Raw genomic sequence first — 18078 nt, 5'->3', positions numbered from 1 at the left:
AATTCTAATGCACATATTATTAATAATACAACGTGGATGAATGGATGAACTTCAAGGGTATTATGCTAAGTGAAACAAACCAGTCACAAAAGGATGAATACAGCATGATTCCACTTACACAAGGTGCCCAGAGCAGTCAAATTCAGAAACAGAAGAAGAACGGTGGTGACCAGGAGCTGGGGAGAGGAAGGCATGGGGAGTTACTGCTGAGTGTGCACAAAATTTCAGTTTGAAAGATGAAAAGAGTTTCAGAGATAGACGGTGATGATAGTTGTACAGTAAAGCAACTGTATTTAGGGCTACTGAACTGTACACTTAAATTTTGCTACGACAGTAAATTTTATATTATGTATATTTTACCATAATTTTTTAAATGTTTGAAATGGTGGGGAAATAAAAAAAAAAACTGACTTTACTTCTTTCATAATTATACATGACCAGTTTAAGTTCTCTTTCCTTTGAAGAACTATAGCTGCTGATAGGCAGTGTTGCTATTTACCTTTGCTGCTCATAACAACTCCATCGGGCAGCTATTCTAACTAACTCTTGTTTCACAAAGAGGAAAGAAACTTGCTCAAATTCCCAAGCAGGATGTATTCGGTCAGTCCATTGGCAGCATTCCATACATTGACAGTGAATCCCCAAACCACGCTGTCATAAGCTTTATGATCCCATGTTGCAGATGAAGAAATGAAGTTCTGAGACCCTGTCATTTTTTTGCTCAAAGTGTCACAGTTCAGTGGTGTAATCAGGACTGCCTGAACTCATAGCCAACACTTCCAGTCCCTGCAGTATTCTGCTTCCTCATACACTTGGTTATTATCCCTGCTTAGTATTTTAATGTTTTTCAGTGCATAATGGTATAGCAGGGAAAGCACTAAACTTTCAAAAGAAAGATATTTAAGTTCCTGTTCCATTATTTGCTAACTGAACAAGCTATATCTTGTGTATAATGGGAAATTCCTGCCCTGCCTATCTGAGTTATAAGATTGTCTCAGATAAGTATTTTGGAAACTGAAAAAGTATTTACAGTAAATGCTGGCATTTTGCTTCTCAATAAAATTTAGGTCTTTCGGGTCAGTTGAAGTCTTGGACTTGGGGGCTTCCCCAGTGGTCCTGTGGTTAAGAATCTGCCTTGCAATTCAGGGGACACCAGTTCGATCCCTCGGTCCGGAAGATCCCACATGCCACAGGCAACTAAGCCTGTGAGTCACAACTGCTGAGCTTGCTCTCCTAGAGCCCAGGAACCACAAGAAGAGAAGTCACCGCGATGAGAAGCCCGTGCACCAAGACTTGAAAGTAGTCCGGCTCTCCAAAACTACAGGAAGCCCAAGAGCAGCAATGAAGCCCCGGAGCAGCCAAAAATAATTTTTTAAAAAGTCCTGGTCTTGGTGGATATTTTCCTTTATGTAGGTGGTAAAATTTACCCTAAAAACTCAGTATTAATCAGTAGGATTATTCAATGTGATCATTTATTACTAAAACATAGTTATTTTTCCACCTTTACAGTAGGTTGCCATTTCCTTCTCCAATGCACGAAAAATGAAAGTGAAGTCGCTCAGTCATGTCCAACTCTTAGCGACCCCAAAGGATTTTCCAGGCAAGAGTACCGGAGTGGGGTGCCGTTGCCTTCTCCGAGATAATGGGCAGATACCACCAATTAGGAACATCACCAATAGTGGGATAAACTGATATCATGTACCTCCTGCTCTGATGAACTGAGACACATCACTTAGATAGTATTCCTACCAAAAATGTCATCATGAAGAACAATCTGATAAACCTATTTTACAGAACAAGTGACCTAGATTCTGCAAAAATATCACCGAAGACAAAGAAAGACCAAAGAACTGTTCCAGGTTTACAGAGACTAAAGACACACAGCTAAATTCAACGTGTGATCCTGAAGTGAAAAAAAAAAAATTGCAGTAAATGGCACTATTGGGACAACTGGCAAAATAGCAGACAGTGGACATAAGATAATATTATAAGGATGCTAAATACACTGACTTGATCATTGTGTTTTGGTTAGAAAATTTCCTTGTTCTTAGGAGACACACACCAGACTATTTTTTAGGGATGAAGGGCCATGATGTCTGTAATTTACTTTCAATTTGTTCCCTCAAACAAACATAAGCAGTACGAAAACTCTACATACTTATGCATGGGCTAATATTCTTAATGCACAAAGGATACAAGATAGAGATAAAATAGGTAAATTTTCTAGTGGCAGAAAAACTAATTTTATTTGTACAAGATGGCACTAGTTTTCCACAAATACATCAAGAATCAAAAAAATCTAAATAGAAGGCAGGCACTATCCGGTCAGATGTAAAGGCAGCCATCAAAGCTGCTGAATGTTAGAATTCCCTACACTTGTTGGAGAATCCAGCCCAAATTTTGAATTGTTAAGAGCGTGCCCCCGGGATTTTTGTGGTCAGCTGAGCTGAGTACACCTCTGGGGTCAGCAGGCAGTTCGACTGAGCAGAGTTCCCCCTCGTGGGGAACAAACGCTCTGCCTGGTGGGCCCCTGCGCGGGGTCCAGAAGGGGACACTTAACCCAGGCTGAGCCTGCAAGTCCGCGATGCTCAAGTACCACCTGGGAGTAGACGAGCAAATGGATCCGACAAGGGAGTGACCGTTTCCGAAATGATTAGCAACGAAAAGAGCAGCGACTTCCCTCAAGACCGTATTATCATTAACCTTGCCACCTCAGGTTTTGAAGAAACTGCTCTGAATCACGTCTCTCAGCAGCTAAGACGTTTAAGATAAAAGCACGAATTCTTGGCGCCAGGGGCGGGGGTTCGGGGAGGGTCTACAGGAGCCAGACACACCGTTTGGAGAACGTCCCCCGTGTCGAGGACCGAGAGGCGCGACCTGGTACGACCTCAAGTTCCGCCGCATTTCACAAACCCACGACCTGCCCCCCACTTCCTCAAATTCGCCGGCGGCCGGCAATACCAAGCCCCTGTCCGACGCGGGCACGCTCCCACCACCATCCACCCGGGCTCCCGAGAGGAGCTCGCCGGCGAGGCGCGCGCGCAGCCCGGGCCCGGCCTCCCCGGCGCTCTCCCGGGAGGAGGCCGACGGCCCGGCGCGCGCCCGCGGGCTGCGGCGGTACCTCGGGCGCGGGCGGCGAGGCGCCGAAGGCGGCGGGGCCGGGGGGCGGCGGGCGCCGCGGGCCGGAGGAGCTCATGGCGGCCGGGGCCCGCGGCGCGCTCGGAGCCGGCGGTGCGCGCGGGCGCGTCTCCTCGGGCAACCGGTAAACACTGCGGCGGGCCGGCGGCGCCCGCGGGGCCCGGAGTCCTCGGCCGGGCTGCGGGGCGCCCGGGGGGCGCCGGCAGACCGTGAGCCTCCCGAAGGTGTCCCGGGGGCCGGTGCGGCGCGGCGGCCGAGCGGCCCCATCCGGCCAGGCGGAGGCTCGGCCGGGCCAGAGCGACTGGGGCCGGCGGGGCCGGGGGTCGGTCCTCACCGCCGGGCTCCGCCGCGGGCGCAGTTCCGGGTCTTGTCCTCGGGTCAGGGACAAGTGACAGCGAGGGGGGTCAGTGGTAACCGTGCTGACGGCGTGCGCTGTCGTGAAGGTGCATGAGCATTTATTTAGCGCCCACTGTGTGCTGGAGCTTCTGCTTTTTCCAGCGCCCCGGCCGCCGCCGGCTGGGTGTGTAATCCGTGCAGTTGCACAGGCCCTGCGCTCAGAAGGGCCCCACGCTTGTTTTAACTCCACTCTTGAAATTCTTAGTGATTTTTGAACAGAGGGCCCTACATTTGCCTTTTGTACTGGGACCTGCAAATCATGTAGTCTGTCCTGGTGAGCAGTTCTTTCATTTAACCTTCTCAACAACCCTGCAGGGAAATATAAATAATAGTAAGACTAGTGTTGGTTAACAGCCACAGCTTCTAGTTATAAAACATTTACATGTGTTCTCTTAAGAACTGTTCTAAGTGCTTTCCAACTATGATCTCATTAGTAAAAACAAGATTATGAAGTGGATATTAGAACAATCCATTTTTAAGCTGAGGAAACAATCACGGGGAAATGAAATAAATTGTCCAAGAGTGTATACAGCTGGTCAGTGGCGGAATGAAGATCAGACCCCAGACTTTAAAGCACGGAGAAGGGGAGTCACCTGCCTTAGGTCCCACTGTTTGTAACAGAACCTCAAACTGAAACCCACATTCACCCCACTTGAAGGTCCTTGATAGAACTCCCTGTGAGCTCTTCTAAAATTAAATGAAATCAAAGATAGGATTCCATCCAACCGTCCTACATGCATTCATTATTATCTCTGAGGACTTCTTGGCCTCGGATGATGTAGTTTGATTTTATAGTAATAATTGTCACCTGTCCAATCCAGAATGACCACAATGCTTTCACTGGAAGCAACATTAAAAAAAAAAAATCCTTTAATGGAAACTAAAGCTCCTCTTAACAGTATAGAAATCTCCTCTTAACAGTATGCTGCTGCTGCTGCTAAGTCACTTCAATCGTGTCCGACTCTGTGTGACCCCATAGACGGAAGCCACCAGGCTCCCCCGTCCCTGGGATTCTCCAGGCAAGAACACTGGAGTGGGTTGCCATTTCCTCCTCCAATGTATGAAAGTGAAAAGTGAAAGTGAAGTTGCTCAGTGGTGTCCTACCCTTAGCGACCCCACGGACTGCAGCCTACCAGGCTCCTCCATCCATGGGGTTTTCTAGACAAGAGTACTGGAGTGGCTTGCCATTGCCTTCTCCGCTTAACAGTATAGTTTGTAGTAAATATTCTTTTCAATTGCAGTTTTTCCTTGCAGTACAATTACTACACACGTGTCAAATTTTCAGTGAAATGACACTGCCCAAGGAAACACAAAAGCTGACACAACCTCAAGGCAACTGGAAGAGGAGCTGAGAAAGTCCCTTCTCTGTTTACACCTAATTGTTGCAGAGTTCAACTTCGTAAAGTCTAATTCTGGTCACTCTGGTCAAACTTGTAACTCTTCTTCATCACACCAGAAGATATGAATTTACACAGTCTTTAAAAATCAGTGTTGGTCACCAAGAACCTACTGTATAGCAGCACATGGAACTCTGCTCAGTGTCACGTGGCAGCCTGGATGGGAGTGGGTGCTAGGGGGAGAATGGATACATGTATATGTGTGGCTGAGTCCCTTTGCTGTTCACCTGAAACTGTCACAACATTGTTCATCGGCTATGCCCCAATACAAAATAAATTTATATTTAAAAATCAGTATTGGTGATGAATGTGTTAATTAAAAGGATGGGAGAAATCCTTTTACAATGTATACTTACATCAGGTCATCATTGTGCACACTTTATCTTACAGTTTGGTCAATTATATCTCGATGGAACTGGGGGGAAATAGAATAAAAATTTGAATCAGTGTTAAACAGATTTTTCTCCATGAGGAAAAAAATTTACTTTCATGGTAAGTGGGAGCAGAAAAGTGCCTGGCCTGACCCCCACCTGGATGCCTTCAAACTTCGTGGGATGTCAAGACATGAACCAAGTGATTCTTCAAGGCAATACCTGATGATGGTCCTTTGAGAACTGAAAGAAGGACCCAAGGCTGGATGTAGGTCTGAGCTGGACCCTGGAAGAGACTAGTTTGGAACAAGCTGGTACTATGGTGATAGAAGATGCAGGCTGGCAGTGGGGGGAACTCTGGGTTTGATGATAGTTTAACCAAGGGAGGGATGTAAAAAATATTCCTGCCCAGATTTCTCACAAAACTGCATGTGTGGGCAACATATTATGATGTGTAATGTCTCAGTACAGACTTCTATTTTTCTTTATCATGACAACAGAGCAGGCAGCTGCCAGCAGTTTGATCTAGTCCACTTCATATAACTGCTTTTTTATAGAAAAGGGAAGTTCCTAATTAGATGCCAGGCTAGTGTATAGAAACCATTCCACTGGGGGCCAAGTTTTTAGCAAGAGTTGATTTATAATGTTGTATTAGTTTCTGGTGGACAACAAAGTGCTTCAGTTTTATATGTATATACTTTTTCAGATTCTTTTCCATGATAGTTTATTACAACATTTAGTTCCCTGTGCTCTTTAGTAGGTCCTAGTTGCTTATCTATTTTACATACAGTCGTTTAGGTCAAGGACAATGTTAAGGCTGCGACCAAAGGGCAATAGTAGGTGGGATGCATAGGAGGATCCAGAGGGGAGTTGAGGAGGCCCACAGGAGGGGCTGTCACAGGCCAGGTGAGAGCTGAGACTGATGGACTGGGAGTGGTGATGGGGGGCGGGGGAGATTTGAGGTGGAATCCACTGGAATCTGAGGTTACCAGCCAGGCTGAAAGCCCAGTGAAGCCTGAAAGGCAGTGAGGAGATAAAGCAGAAGGAAGAGGAGAGAGAGTTCAGTTTAGGACACATTTAGCCTGAGGTGCTGATAGGGGAAGGCAAACATGTTTTGCAGTTTGGGAATGGGAAGCCCTGGGCATGTCCAGCTTAAACCAGAATTTCCACCTCATTCTTCTGTCATGTTACTATCCTGAAATATGTTTAGAAACCTGGCATGCTGAGACAGACGGTCAATAAACATATCTGAGACAAGATTGAAATGCCTCATCAGTAGCTCTGGGAAGACATTAAGATCTGTATCTCTGGCACTTAGGCTTTTATTTTGGAACTTTCTTGGGGTTTTGGAAGTTTATTTCTCTGGTTTCTTCCTTATGTTTGTTTGCTTGTTTGTCTTGCAAATATACAAGTTTCTCATAGGAAAAATCTATAATAAGATAACTTTGAGGACTTCCAATGTGTTTAGAAACCTGTCCAGAAAGCACTCCTATAACATTTTGTCTAAAGATTGTTTTCAAAGGATATGTTTGTTTTAAATATTTTCCTGAACGGCTGAATGAAATGTTGCCAAATGCTGCAAACTGCTTTAGATATCCAATACAAGATGCCTTGGTGAAAGACAGACCACCAAAATCTAATACGTCTGTCCTTCAAGTGACTGCATTTAAAGGTTTTTTCAACCATTCTCGGGCCTTTCTTAGACTTGTTTCAGTTGTTTTGCTGATTTCTATTTGATCTCTCTAATAATTAGTCCTTTTAAAAATTAATTTTTCTTGGAGTATAATTGCTTTATAATGTGTTAATTTCTACTATACAGCAAAGTAAATCAGCCATATGTATACATAGAATTAGTCCTTCTTTAGGAATGATTATCATTTTACTAATTCATCCTGAAGCAAATCCCTGTCCCTTATTTGTTCTAGTCTGACAACACGACTAGTTGTAAAACTCTCTCACTGTCACTTACTTCCAAAGATCTTTATAAAGTTTCATACCATTTATTTTTAAAGTCTGTTTTCTTTTCCTAATACTTAAAGCTGTTTCCAACATATTTTTTACCTAAAATAAATGTGATCCATTTTATAACTTTATGATAGGCTAAGCTTAGAAACTACTGAGAGCTCACTTTATAAAAAACAACCAATTCAAAGACCTTTGGTTTCAGCATTAAAACCAATGACAGACTGCTCTTTTTAATAAAAAAGTAAAATCCTTATTCAAAACTTAAAGTGCTTTTAAAAATATTTTAGCCAGGTAAAAAGAAGGTTCTGGGAAACACCCATGATAAATATATATTTTCCAGACTCACATGATTTTCATCTGACTTTAAATTCAACATATTTCATTGATAATTCAATTTTAATCTGTATTTTTTCAACTAATCAAAAAGATTCACTGTACATAATGCCATCCTCCAAGGCCTTGCTGAAGCAGTTTTTCAACTGTAAAGTTGCAAGTTTAAAAGAGTTTAATATTTCAGGAAAAATTTGGAGGGATTAATCAGGCAATCAATGTTAATATTTTTCTACCCCAAGGGGAGAATGAACTTACTGGCAGATCATCAGAAGAACCACCTCATCGTGTGTCTCTTTATAGGAAAAGTGTCAACCAGTCAGAAGGATTTATGAAGTCTGGGATGAAGCAAGAGCCTAAGGGCCTCTTTTGCTCTCTCCTCCACATTCCCTTTGCAGCTATGGGTCTTTTCGTAAGGTCTTTCACCTTTTGGAGTTAGTGTCTCAGAAATGGAGTTAGGAGTCAGGATTCTTAAGAAAGTGGTTTACTTAGGAGTGCTCCTAGGAAAGAAAACAGGATAGGAGAAGAGAACAAGCTACTCAAGCATGTAGCTGAGCCTGGAAACTAACTTCCCACTTTGATGCCAGGGGACTGGCTCTTTGTACCCGTTACCTCCTCCCCCTGCCCCATCCCCAGCTCCAGTCTCAAGTCAGTTATCCATTGGCAGGAGGTCAAGTCTCCAGTGGAAGGGACAGGATTTCACAGCTGACAAAGCAACTGCTGGGGGGAAAGGGAGATCTCAGCTAAGAAAATGGGTTCCAGAAAGGATCACATCTTCAACTGCACAATGCAGTTTCAGAAATAACTCTTCAGTCTTTCTCCATTCTCCATTCTTGTTATCGGTTGTCTTAGACTGGGTTTTAAGGAGCTTTTTTTGGGGGGGGAGGGTGTTTTTTAATCTAGGTTTTTATACCAACCAGTCTGCTTCTAATCCATTTTCAAGCCTACACAGGAATTACTTTTTTTTAACTGCAATCTGATGATTCCCTTGTTCTAAAATTTCAAGGAAATCCCACTGTTTACAGGACTCGAGGAAGAGTTCTTAACGTCAGTCATTTTTTATACTTTTCATAGGTTTGTTATTTTTCCTCCTCAAATCAACTCCTCTGAAGTGGGCTTTATTGTCCTCTTATTACAGGTGTAGAAACTAAAGCTTGCTCACAACATAAACGGCAGTGCAGGGCCTCCCTTGGGGGCTCAGTGGGGAAGGATCCACCTGCCAATGCAGGAGACACAGGTTCAATCCCTGAACCTGGAAGATCCTACGTGCGGTGGAGCACAAAGCCTGTGCCCAACTGTTGAGCCTGTGCTCTCGAGTCCAGGAGCTGCAACTCCTGAGCCCACTCGCCCTAGAGTCTGTGCTCTGCAACAGGAGAAGCCACTGCAACCAGAAGCCAGAACACCGCAACTAGAGAGCAACTCCCGCTCGCTGTAATTAGAACGAAGCCCACAGGCAGCAACCAAGACCCAGCACAGCCAAATAAATAAAAATGTAAAAATAAATGAATAAAACAGGCTTAAAAAATAATCGGCAGTATAGGTTTTTCAAGTGAGGCCTCTCTGTCTCCAAGTTCGCTACTCTTTGTGATAGATATTATCTAACAGTCAGCATTTCTCAAAAGCGGAACTCATCCACTCTGCCTGCTGTGTTTCTCCTGTGCAACCTACCTACAGTTAAGGCTGCTGTATATGGTTGATCGGGTTGTACACTGCTCAAGGGAAGCACATTTTAAGGGGTACTCTTTGAAGCAGAGACATTTTTGCTATTTGGAAATATCTTTGTGTTTTTATTACACTTTAAAATTTTTTGAAGATGGGTGATTTGTACATTTATTATGAGAGTTATTTCAACTGATAGAAATAAAATGTCCTTTTAAAAGGTTAGATATGTACTACCTACTTTGATCTATGAAGGAGAACTAACTTTGATAAGTGAATAATACCTAAAACAGCTTGGGTTTCTAAATAAGAAGCTTGTTTTCCGACACACTGATCAGTTGTATATTTAAGTTTTACAAATACAGTCAGTCCTATTTGTAGATTCCGTATCTGCAAATTCACCTATGTACTGAAATTTATTCACAAGCCGAAAATCAATGCTCATGGAGCTTTCACAGTCATGCACAGAGCGATGAAATATTTGAATTAATGGCAAGGCTGTGCTCTGTCTTCTTGCTTCAGCCCTCAGACTGTAAATAAGTGTTATTTTTGTGATCTATTTAGTTCCACTTTTTTTTTTCATTTTTGTGCTTTGTGTACGTGCATGTGTGTGACTTTGTTATTTTCAATGGCTTCCAGACATAGTGCTGAAGTGCTTTCCAGTGTTCTTAAGCTGATACGGCTGTGATGTGCCTCACAGAGAAAGCAGCAATTTAGATAAGTTTCATTTAGACATGAACTACAGAGTTACCCAAGGCTGTTGGCCATGAGTTCAATGTAATGATTCAACAATATATATTAAAGTGTCTCTAAACAGAAACGCACGCAAAACAAGGTCATATATTGATCAGTTAATGAAAATGCTGTGACAAAACACTCATGGAAACCTAAGCCTGTATTTCTCCTGGGAGCAGTGGCTCAGTATTGGCTAATTCAGTGTTTAAAATGACTTTATAGAATATAACTACTGTGAAAAACAAACTGAATTCCACTAAATTGATCAGTGATAAAATTTGACACTCACACTGCAGTTTGTATCATCTGCTGTTTGTTTTTGAATGGTATCTTGAAGTTTTTGATTAAAATCTACAAATATTTTCATTATGACAACTCTCATTAAATAATTTATATTTAACAATGCAATAATTAAATGGGATAAGTCAAATGTACTTTCTGCCAATTCAGTTACATGACCGTGTAATATGAATTTTTTAATAATATATTCTTGTTAAAAATTATTCATCTGAAGTAAAAATAGATTTTTCATAATACTCTTTAGGTATAACGTTTTCAAAATTTATCACACATGATGACATAATGAAAAAAAAAATCTGTGAATCCTTGTTATTTTTTCCTCTCATGTATTTTTTAGTCTACCTATATTTTAAACTCTTTGGGGATGAAAAAGTGAAACAAAGAATAAAAACAAGTTCAAATATTTGCAGCATTTATCATGTCTTCTAAAAAGCAGGCCAAATGTTGCTTCAAAAAATATTAACTTTTAAGTGCATTTGTTCCGTGTTTATTTGGTATGATTTTGAAAATAAAATGAGTGTTACCGACAAAATAATGAAGGGATAAAAATTCACTGTGCATGAAAGCATCAAAGAGATTATGAAATTCTTTGAAGAAAAAGCAATGGTGTTTCCGAAAATGTTTCTGGTAGTTACATAGCAATATAATCTCTAAAAGAGAGATTTATGATGTTGAAAGACTATCACTGCTGTATCACCTCAGTTAGATATATTGCTTTAAAATTTAGTTAGATATATTGCTTAAAAAGTTTTTTTAATCTACATATAGCTGACAGATTTTTCTCAGATAAAAACAGCCCTCCTTCTTGGTAGCTGGAAGTAGCAGACTGATTACCCAGTGAAGCTCTGTAGGGTCAAGCATTTTTCTTGCTTTAACAAAATTGGCAATCAGTAGATACACCTTTGATTAAAATCAGATTATAAATGAGAGCTAGTTCTTTTCATATATACAAGGAAGAAAGCACGAGTAAAGTATAAACTTCTGTGAGAAATCTTGTCCTTTTTTTAAAAAAATTACCGAAAGTCCCTGAATTTATCTCTGGCCTTGGAGGCTTTCAAACAGGGGTAAATGGACAGACCCTGGAATCACTCTGCCTGGGATAAAATTCTGACTCTGCCACTTCGAGCTTTGTTTTGAAAAAATTCCACTAACTCCTTAGGCTTATTTCCTCATCTGTAGTATAGGGGTAATAATAGTTCTTAACCCATGGGATTGTTGCAAGGATTATATAAGTTAATTCATGGTTAGATAACATGACTGATTCAACAGACATGAGTTGAGCAAACTCTGGGAGTTGGTGATGGACAGGGAAGCCTGGCGTGCTGCAGTCCATGGGGTTGCAAAAAGTCCGACATGACTTAGTGACTGACCAACAACAAAGTGCCTAGAACAGAACCTGGAACAAAGTACAAAATAAGTGTTAGCTCTTAGCATTATTATTCTAACACACAGAGAAGAACATTCCCCCACAAGACACTGCAAGAAAGGACTGGAAAAGCAAACGGTTCACACCTATGCTAAATTACTCAGAACTTTGGAAGAACATAGGCTTAATTTTGTTTTTCACTACTCAGCATATAAGAATCTTAAAGCATTTTCATTTCTTTTGGAAAATATGAATTTTAGAAAGGGGTTGTAGGTAGAAACAACAGAGGCACCTCATTTCTAAGAACTTAGAAATCAATTGACCTCAAGATATGGAAGTAACCAAAACGTCCATCAACAGATGAATGGATAAAGAAGATGTCATATATATAAAGTTTATATATATATGCATATGCTGCTGCTAAGTCACTTCAGTCGTGTCCGACTCTGTGTGACCCCATAGATGGCAGCCCACCAGGCTCCCCATCCCTGGGATTCTCCAGGCAAGAACACTGGAGTGGGTTGCCATTTCCTTCTCCAATATATGCATATAAATATATACAAATTTGGTATGTTTATATATATTTATTTATACAATGGAATACTAATCATAAAAAAAGACTGAAATTTTGCCATTTGTGACAATATGGATGAACTTGGGGGGCATTATGCTATGTGAAATAAGTCAGAAAAAGACAAATACTATGTAATATCACTTATATGTGGAATCTAAAAAACACAACAAACTAGTGAATATAACAAAAAAAGAGGTAGACTCACAGATATAGGAAACAAATTAGTGGTTACCACTGGGGAGAGAGAAGTGCGGCGGGGACAAAAGAAAGGTAGGAGATTAAGAGGTACAAGATATTAGGTATAAAATAGGCTGCAAGGATATAATTGTACAACACAGGGAATTTAGCCAGACTTTAAGTGGAGTGAGGAGAAGGCAATGGCACCCCACTCCAGTACTCTTGCCTGGGAAATCCCATGGACGGAGCAGCCTGGTAGGCTACAGTCCATGGGGTCGCGAAGAGTCAGACATGACTGACACGACTTAGCAGCAGCAGCAGCAGCAAGTGGAGTGAAAGGTAAAGCAAAACTGTTAGTCACTCAGTTGTATCGACTCTTTGCGACCCCATCGACTGTCCCAGCTGGCCAGGCTCCTCTGTCCATAGAAATCTCCAGGAGAGAATACTAGAATGGGTTGCCATTTTCCAGAAAATCTTCCCAACCCAGGGATCCAACCAAGGTCTCCGGCATTTCAGATGGAATCTTTACCATCTGAGCCACCAGGGCTTCATAAGTGGAGTATAAGCTTTAAAAATTGTGAATCACTATATTGTACACCTGTAACTTATATAATGTTACTGCATACCAATTATAGTTCAATTTTTAAAAAATCAGTTAGCCTCAAAGCAGGGATATGCAAAACCCCTTATAAGGATACTGTTTTCCCAGCCAAGACAGACTGACTTAATTGAAAATAGTAACAGATATAAAGAATATGGTAACCACAAGAGAGCTTCCCACAGAAGCTTAGGGGAAAGACAGTGGACCGGAAATGTCATACCCATTTGATGGCTTTATTTCTTATCTAATTAATAAAATTAATAGATATTAATTTATTATTAATAAATTTATTTCATTAATAATTATTGGTTTATTATTAATATTAAATATTAATTTAAAATTAATAAACAGGTTTTCAAGGTTTTAATGTTCAAGAGTCTAACGACACCACCTACAACCCTATGGACACCAAGGACCTCCCAGAGACCTGGCCTTCTCTCAGGACCATCATCCATCCATAGGACCTGTTGAGTGCTGAACACAACAGAACCCTGTTGTCACATTTCTGTTTAGTCAGGATCACTCTGAGGTTTCCCTCATAGGTCAGTTGGTAAAGAATCTGCCCACACTGCAGGAGACCCGAGTTCGATTCCTGGGTCGGGAAGATCCCCTGGAGAAGGAAATGGAAACCCACTCTAGTATTCTTGTCTGGAGAATTCCATGGACAGAGGAGCCTGGCAGGCTACAGTCTATGGGGTCGCAAGAGTCAGACACGACTGAGCGACTAAGCACACACTCCAAGACAGCTTTGAAAATATGAATGCAGTTCTTTGGGAGTTTTTGCTCCCACGTGTTGAAGTTCTTGAAGGACCAATGTTAAATATTCCATCAAAAATTATGATAACTTACCAAACAAATGTTCCATGAAAAAAAAAACCATCGACCTTCAAAAGCAAATGTGGCTTCTAAATTAAGCAAAACCCCAGCTTCTTCTGGATCTTTAAAATGTCTTTATTATTTTGGAAAATCTTATGGCTTTGGATGGGGGAGTGTGGGATTTTCCTGACCCCATTTTAGACATGCTTTGGGTTTCTTTTAAAATGATGCCAACTTTCTTTCAAAAAGCAACAAATAATTCTTGCTAATAAAAAGTTTATAAAAGTGGAGTGGGAAGGCTGTTCCTTTTACGTTCTGGGCCTTCAATATCGATTCTAACTTCCTGCTGAGGTTTTCTCAAAAGTATTCAAAAACATTTCAATGATTTTTCTGATTCAGACCAGGCTAGATTTTATTACCAATTCGATTTAGCCAACCTTATGCATACATATAAAGTCATCCTCATCTACTTTTCTCAGCAATATCATAAAAATAAATGAGTCTAATTTTTGGAAAGAGATTATAATCTTCTGCTGATTCACAGATTTGACCTCAATTAAAATACCCTCTTTATAAGCTTGCATTGTGAGTTGTAAATTTCCTTGGTCTATAAAACCCCCTCTAATAAAAGAGAAAGAGAAGGAAGCAAGTTACAGGAAGTTGAGTCTTTGCCTAACCATTTTTTAAAGAAATGAGCTCCTCAGCCTTTTCAGAGACAGATGTCTCTTGAGGTGGTACTGAAATACTGATTTATGAGTTTAAACTTTATTTCATTTAATAAGTTAGCCACAATTACTTTATACCTGCTCTTGATACACAGTGGTGATCAGACTATTCAGTGAATTCAAAAGAATAAAAAGTATGTAAGTCTAATCATGAGGATTTTCTGGTTAACAAGGAATGATGAGTTGCAGAAAAGAGAAAAACCATAAAACACAAACCACAATTAGTCACCAAGCAATACTGCAAACATGGTATGTCCTCACAGCAGGAGTCAGAAACATATTTATAGGTGGTAGGTTGGAAAAGACTTCACTAGGCAGGTGAATCTTCCCAGAACTGTGAAAGGTAAAGTGAGAAGTCAGAATTATCCTGTTTCCTCAGCACATCAGGCTTCAGCCATTTGGTAACGTACGTGTGAGCAAAACTCTCTGAGTCAGTCCTCATACATCTCAGTGTTCACACCCAGTCACAAACACTCAGACATAAATTCAGCCCGATTTGTCCCAAGATGAAAACATAAACACAAGGCCCAGATTTATGTTTTCCAGTTTTTATATCATGATCATATATGTGTCCGGGACAAGCTAGCTGTTCACCAAACCTGGTTAGGTGTAACTTTGAATTTCTGGCCTTTGGTATGTGGGCGGAAGTAAAGTATATCACTCTCAGGTTTGGTCCATTAAAACTTCCTGTGTCATGCTGTATGCTCTCTCTTCCCCTGTCTTCTGGCTAAATCCTGAAACCTGAATGACCTCCAAAACCACAAATTGAACAAGATAGAACGTCTATCAGCCTGGATCCCTGAATGTCTGCAGAGAGCAGATATCACCTCCCCGCCACACATTCCAGCTAATTGGACTTTCCATTTGTTAAACTGTTGAGCTTTGGGTATTTACCTGTTATAGCCAGCATAACCTTACCTATATAATGTCTCATATTTGAAAACAAAACCAGATATGTAATCCTGATGAATTTTGATGGGGAAGATTAGAAATTTATGAAAGAAGATGTATTATGAATTTATTTTCATTTTTAAAAGTAAAGAATGAACCATCTGAATGGCAAATAAAACAAAAACTCTAAGTGTAGATATAGTTAGAAGAAAACATGGAATGATACAATTGTTTGAGGGGGAGAATTTTTTTTTATCTGGGTCAGATCTGTAACACAACTAGCTGTGCCCACCCGCTCCCCCGCCCCTGCCCCTCTCCCACCAACACCCTGGGGCCAAAATAGTTTCTGTCTTTTGGGGAAGACTAAGCCTCTTTATTCACTAAATAAGGTTTCCCACACAGTCATCCTGCTCCTCTTCTGTTTCCTGTGTCACACCTCACTCCAGTGAAATTTTACAAGGAAGCAAATACATAAAACAGATCATCCTGGCACTGCTCTTGTTCAGCTGGCAGTTGAAAACACGGCTCCATGCCCAAACTGCTCCTGGTACTCCTGGAAACACCTTAACAAAGCCCCAGAGGCTCTTAGAAGTACAGTTTGAAAGCCACAGCTTACATTAATTCAACTGCAAAGTATTAGGTACAGTCAGACCAAGCATCCTTAGTTTCCAGAATTTATAATGCCTTCATTATTGGTCAGTTTATCTGTATTTTTGGAAATTATTTTCCAACCTATGTAAACTCTTAAGACAGTAAACTCCATTTTCCTCCAAAATATTTCTTTACATTCATCTTTCTTCCATTTTTCTCTATCATCAGCCTGGTTCAGGCCCACATGACGTGACTCCTTTGCCTCAGTTTCTCCCTGCTTTCCCACATCCATCCGCACACAGTGTATTCTCTGTCCATGGGTAAAGAAGAGTTTATTCTCTGTCCGTGGTTAAAGAAGGTCCAGGATCAGATCTGCCTGTTCAAATGGCTGTCCCTGACCACTCTGTCTAAACGAGGCTCTTCTCCTTGATGTCAAAACTACATCACCTCCTGACATCAAACCACTCCTGGGCTTGCTTGTTTCCCCTCACTTGGATTGTAAACTCTGGGAGGATAGGGTTTTTATTCTGTTCATTACTTCATCCCAACACCTAAAACAGTGCATAGCATATATTTATTGCTCAGCAAATGATTCTTTGAGTGAATAAAGGAAACAATTCCCTCAGAGAATTTGTAGCATCTATGATTACTCTGTTCAACTCAAAACTGTTCAACTCTGCTCAGTATTATGTGCCAGCCTGGGTGGGAGGACGGTTTGAGGGAGAAGAGATCCATGTATATGTATGACTGAGTCCCTCTGCTGTTCACCTGAAACTACCACAACACTGTTAATTGGCTGTACCTCAATACAAAATGTTTTTGGTAAATAAAGTTTTGCTATAAGAAAAAAAAACATTCAGCTCCCAACTTTATTAAGGGACAGCTCCCTTTTGCAGCCTCATTTCCTGTCTCAGAGTCTCCTGGATGTTGCCTCTCACAGCAACATGCATGAATCTCAAAGGTGTTATGTTGGGTGAGGAAGCCAGCCTTGAAATGTGTGTATTGTATGATTCCATCTGTATGACAAAACTACAGGACAAAGAACAAGATCGGTGGTTCCAGGAGTTAGGAGTTGGGGTAGAGGTGAATATAGAAGAATAGCGCGAGGGAGTTTGGGGGAGGTGGACTTGTTCTGTGTGTTGATTACAGTGGTGGTCATGGATCTGTACATGGATACATACATGTGCTGAAATTCATAGACTTGTACTCCAAAGGAAAGAAAGTCAGCTATAATTTTTAAAATTAAATAAATATGCAAAAAGTATCTCTTAGTCCTTTAGACCCTAAGATCCAGAGAAACTGAGTTTTTGCTGTTCCTACAACTTGCTCTTTCCTGCCTCTCCCACCCTCTCCAGTAACCTCTCATGAAATCTCTTCTGTTTCTATTGCCTCCTTTCTGTCTCTCTCTACTAGACTCTCCACATTGAAAATTTCCTACCACAAAACTGGGCTTCCGTGATAGCTCAGTTGGTAAAGAATCTGCCTGCAAGGCAGGAGACCCTGGTTAGATTCCTGGGTTGGGAAGATCCCCTGGAGAAGGGATAGGCTACCCACTCCAGTATTTTTGGGCTTCCCTGGTGGCTCAGCTGGTAAAGAATCCTCCTGCAATGTGGGAGACCTGGGTTCGATCCCTGGGTTGGGAAGATTCTCTGGAGAAGGAAAAGGCTACCCACTCCAGTATTCTGGCCTGGAGAATTCCATGGACCGTATAGTCCATGGGGTCCCAAAGAATTGGACACAACTGAATGACTTTCACTCACACTTACCACAGAACTGCCAGACTGATTTTTCTAACACACGCCTTTTCCCACTTCCCTCCTCAGAAACTCTCAATGGCTCCATATTGCCTATGGCAGTGGTTTCCAAGCCACTTACTCCTTTTTGCCAGTGAATCTTTGTTCAATTGGAATCTTTTTTCAGGAGCCCAGTGTGCAGAGCAGACCAATTTGGAGATTTCCCTGGTTTACCTAGCTGACAAAGGGTGGGGTTCTAGAACGCCACTAAAGTGCCTCCCAGGACCTCCCTGGTGGTCAAGTGGCTAAGACT

General features: G+C 41.4%; 1 protein-coding gene across 1 annotated transcript in view; it reads right to left on the bottom strand.

Moving 5' to 3' along the window:
- The window catches only part of CCDC170 (coiled-coil domain containing 170), a 112635-nt gene extending 94761 nt beyond the window's left edge, over window positions 1-17874 (bottom strand). The window contains exons 1-2 of the mRNA XM_055433217.2: window positions 17799-17874; window positions 3122-3654 (exon numbers count right to left, since the gene is read on the bottom strand). Of these exons, the coding sequence (XP_055289192.2) occupies window positions 3122-3654; window positions 17799-17874 (609 nt within the window). The remainder of the gene's footprint in view (window positions 1-3121; window positions 3655-17798) is intronic.
- Between the last annotated feature and the right edge of the window lie 204 nt (window positions 17875-18078).

The sequence above is a fragment of the Moschus berezovskii genome, chromosome 10 (assembly GCF_049115385.1).
Source record: "Moschus berezovskii isolate FMDL1 chromosome 10, NW_MosBer_1.0, whole genome shotgun sequence".
Classification (NCBI taxonomy): Eukaryota; Metazoa; Chordata; class Mammalia; order Artiodactyla; family Moschidae; genus Moschus; species Moschus berezovskii.
Note: the sequence above shows the minus strand (reverse complement) of the source record. Positions and strands in the feature narration are given on the sequence as shown.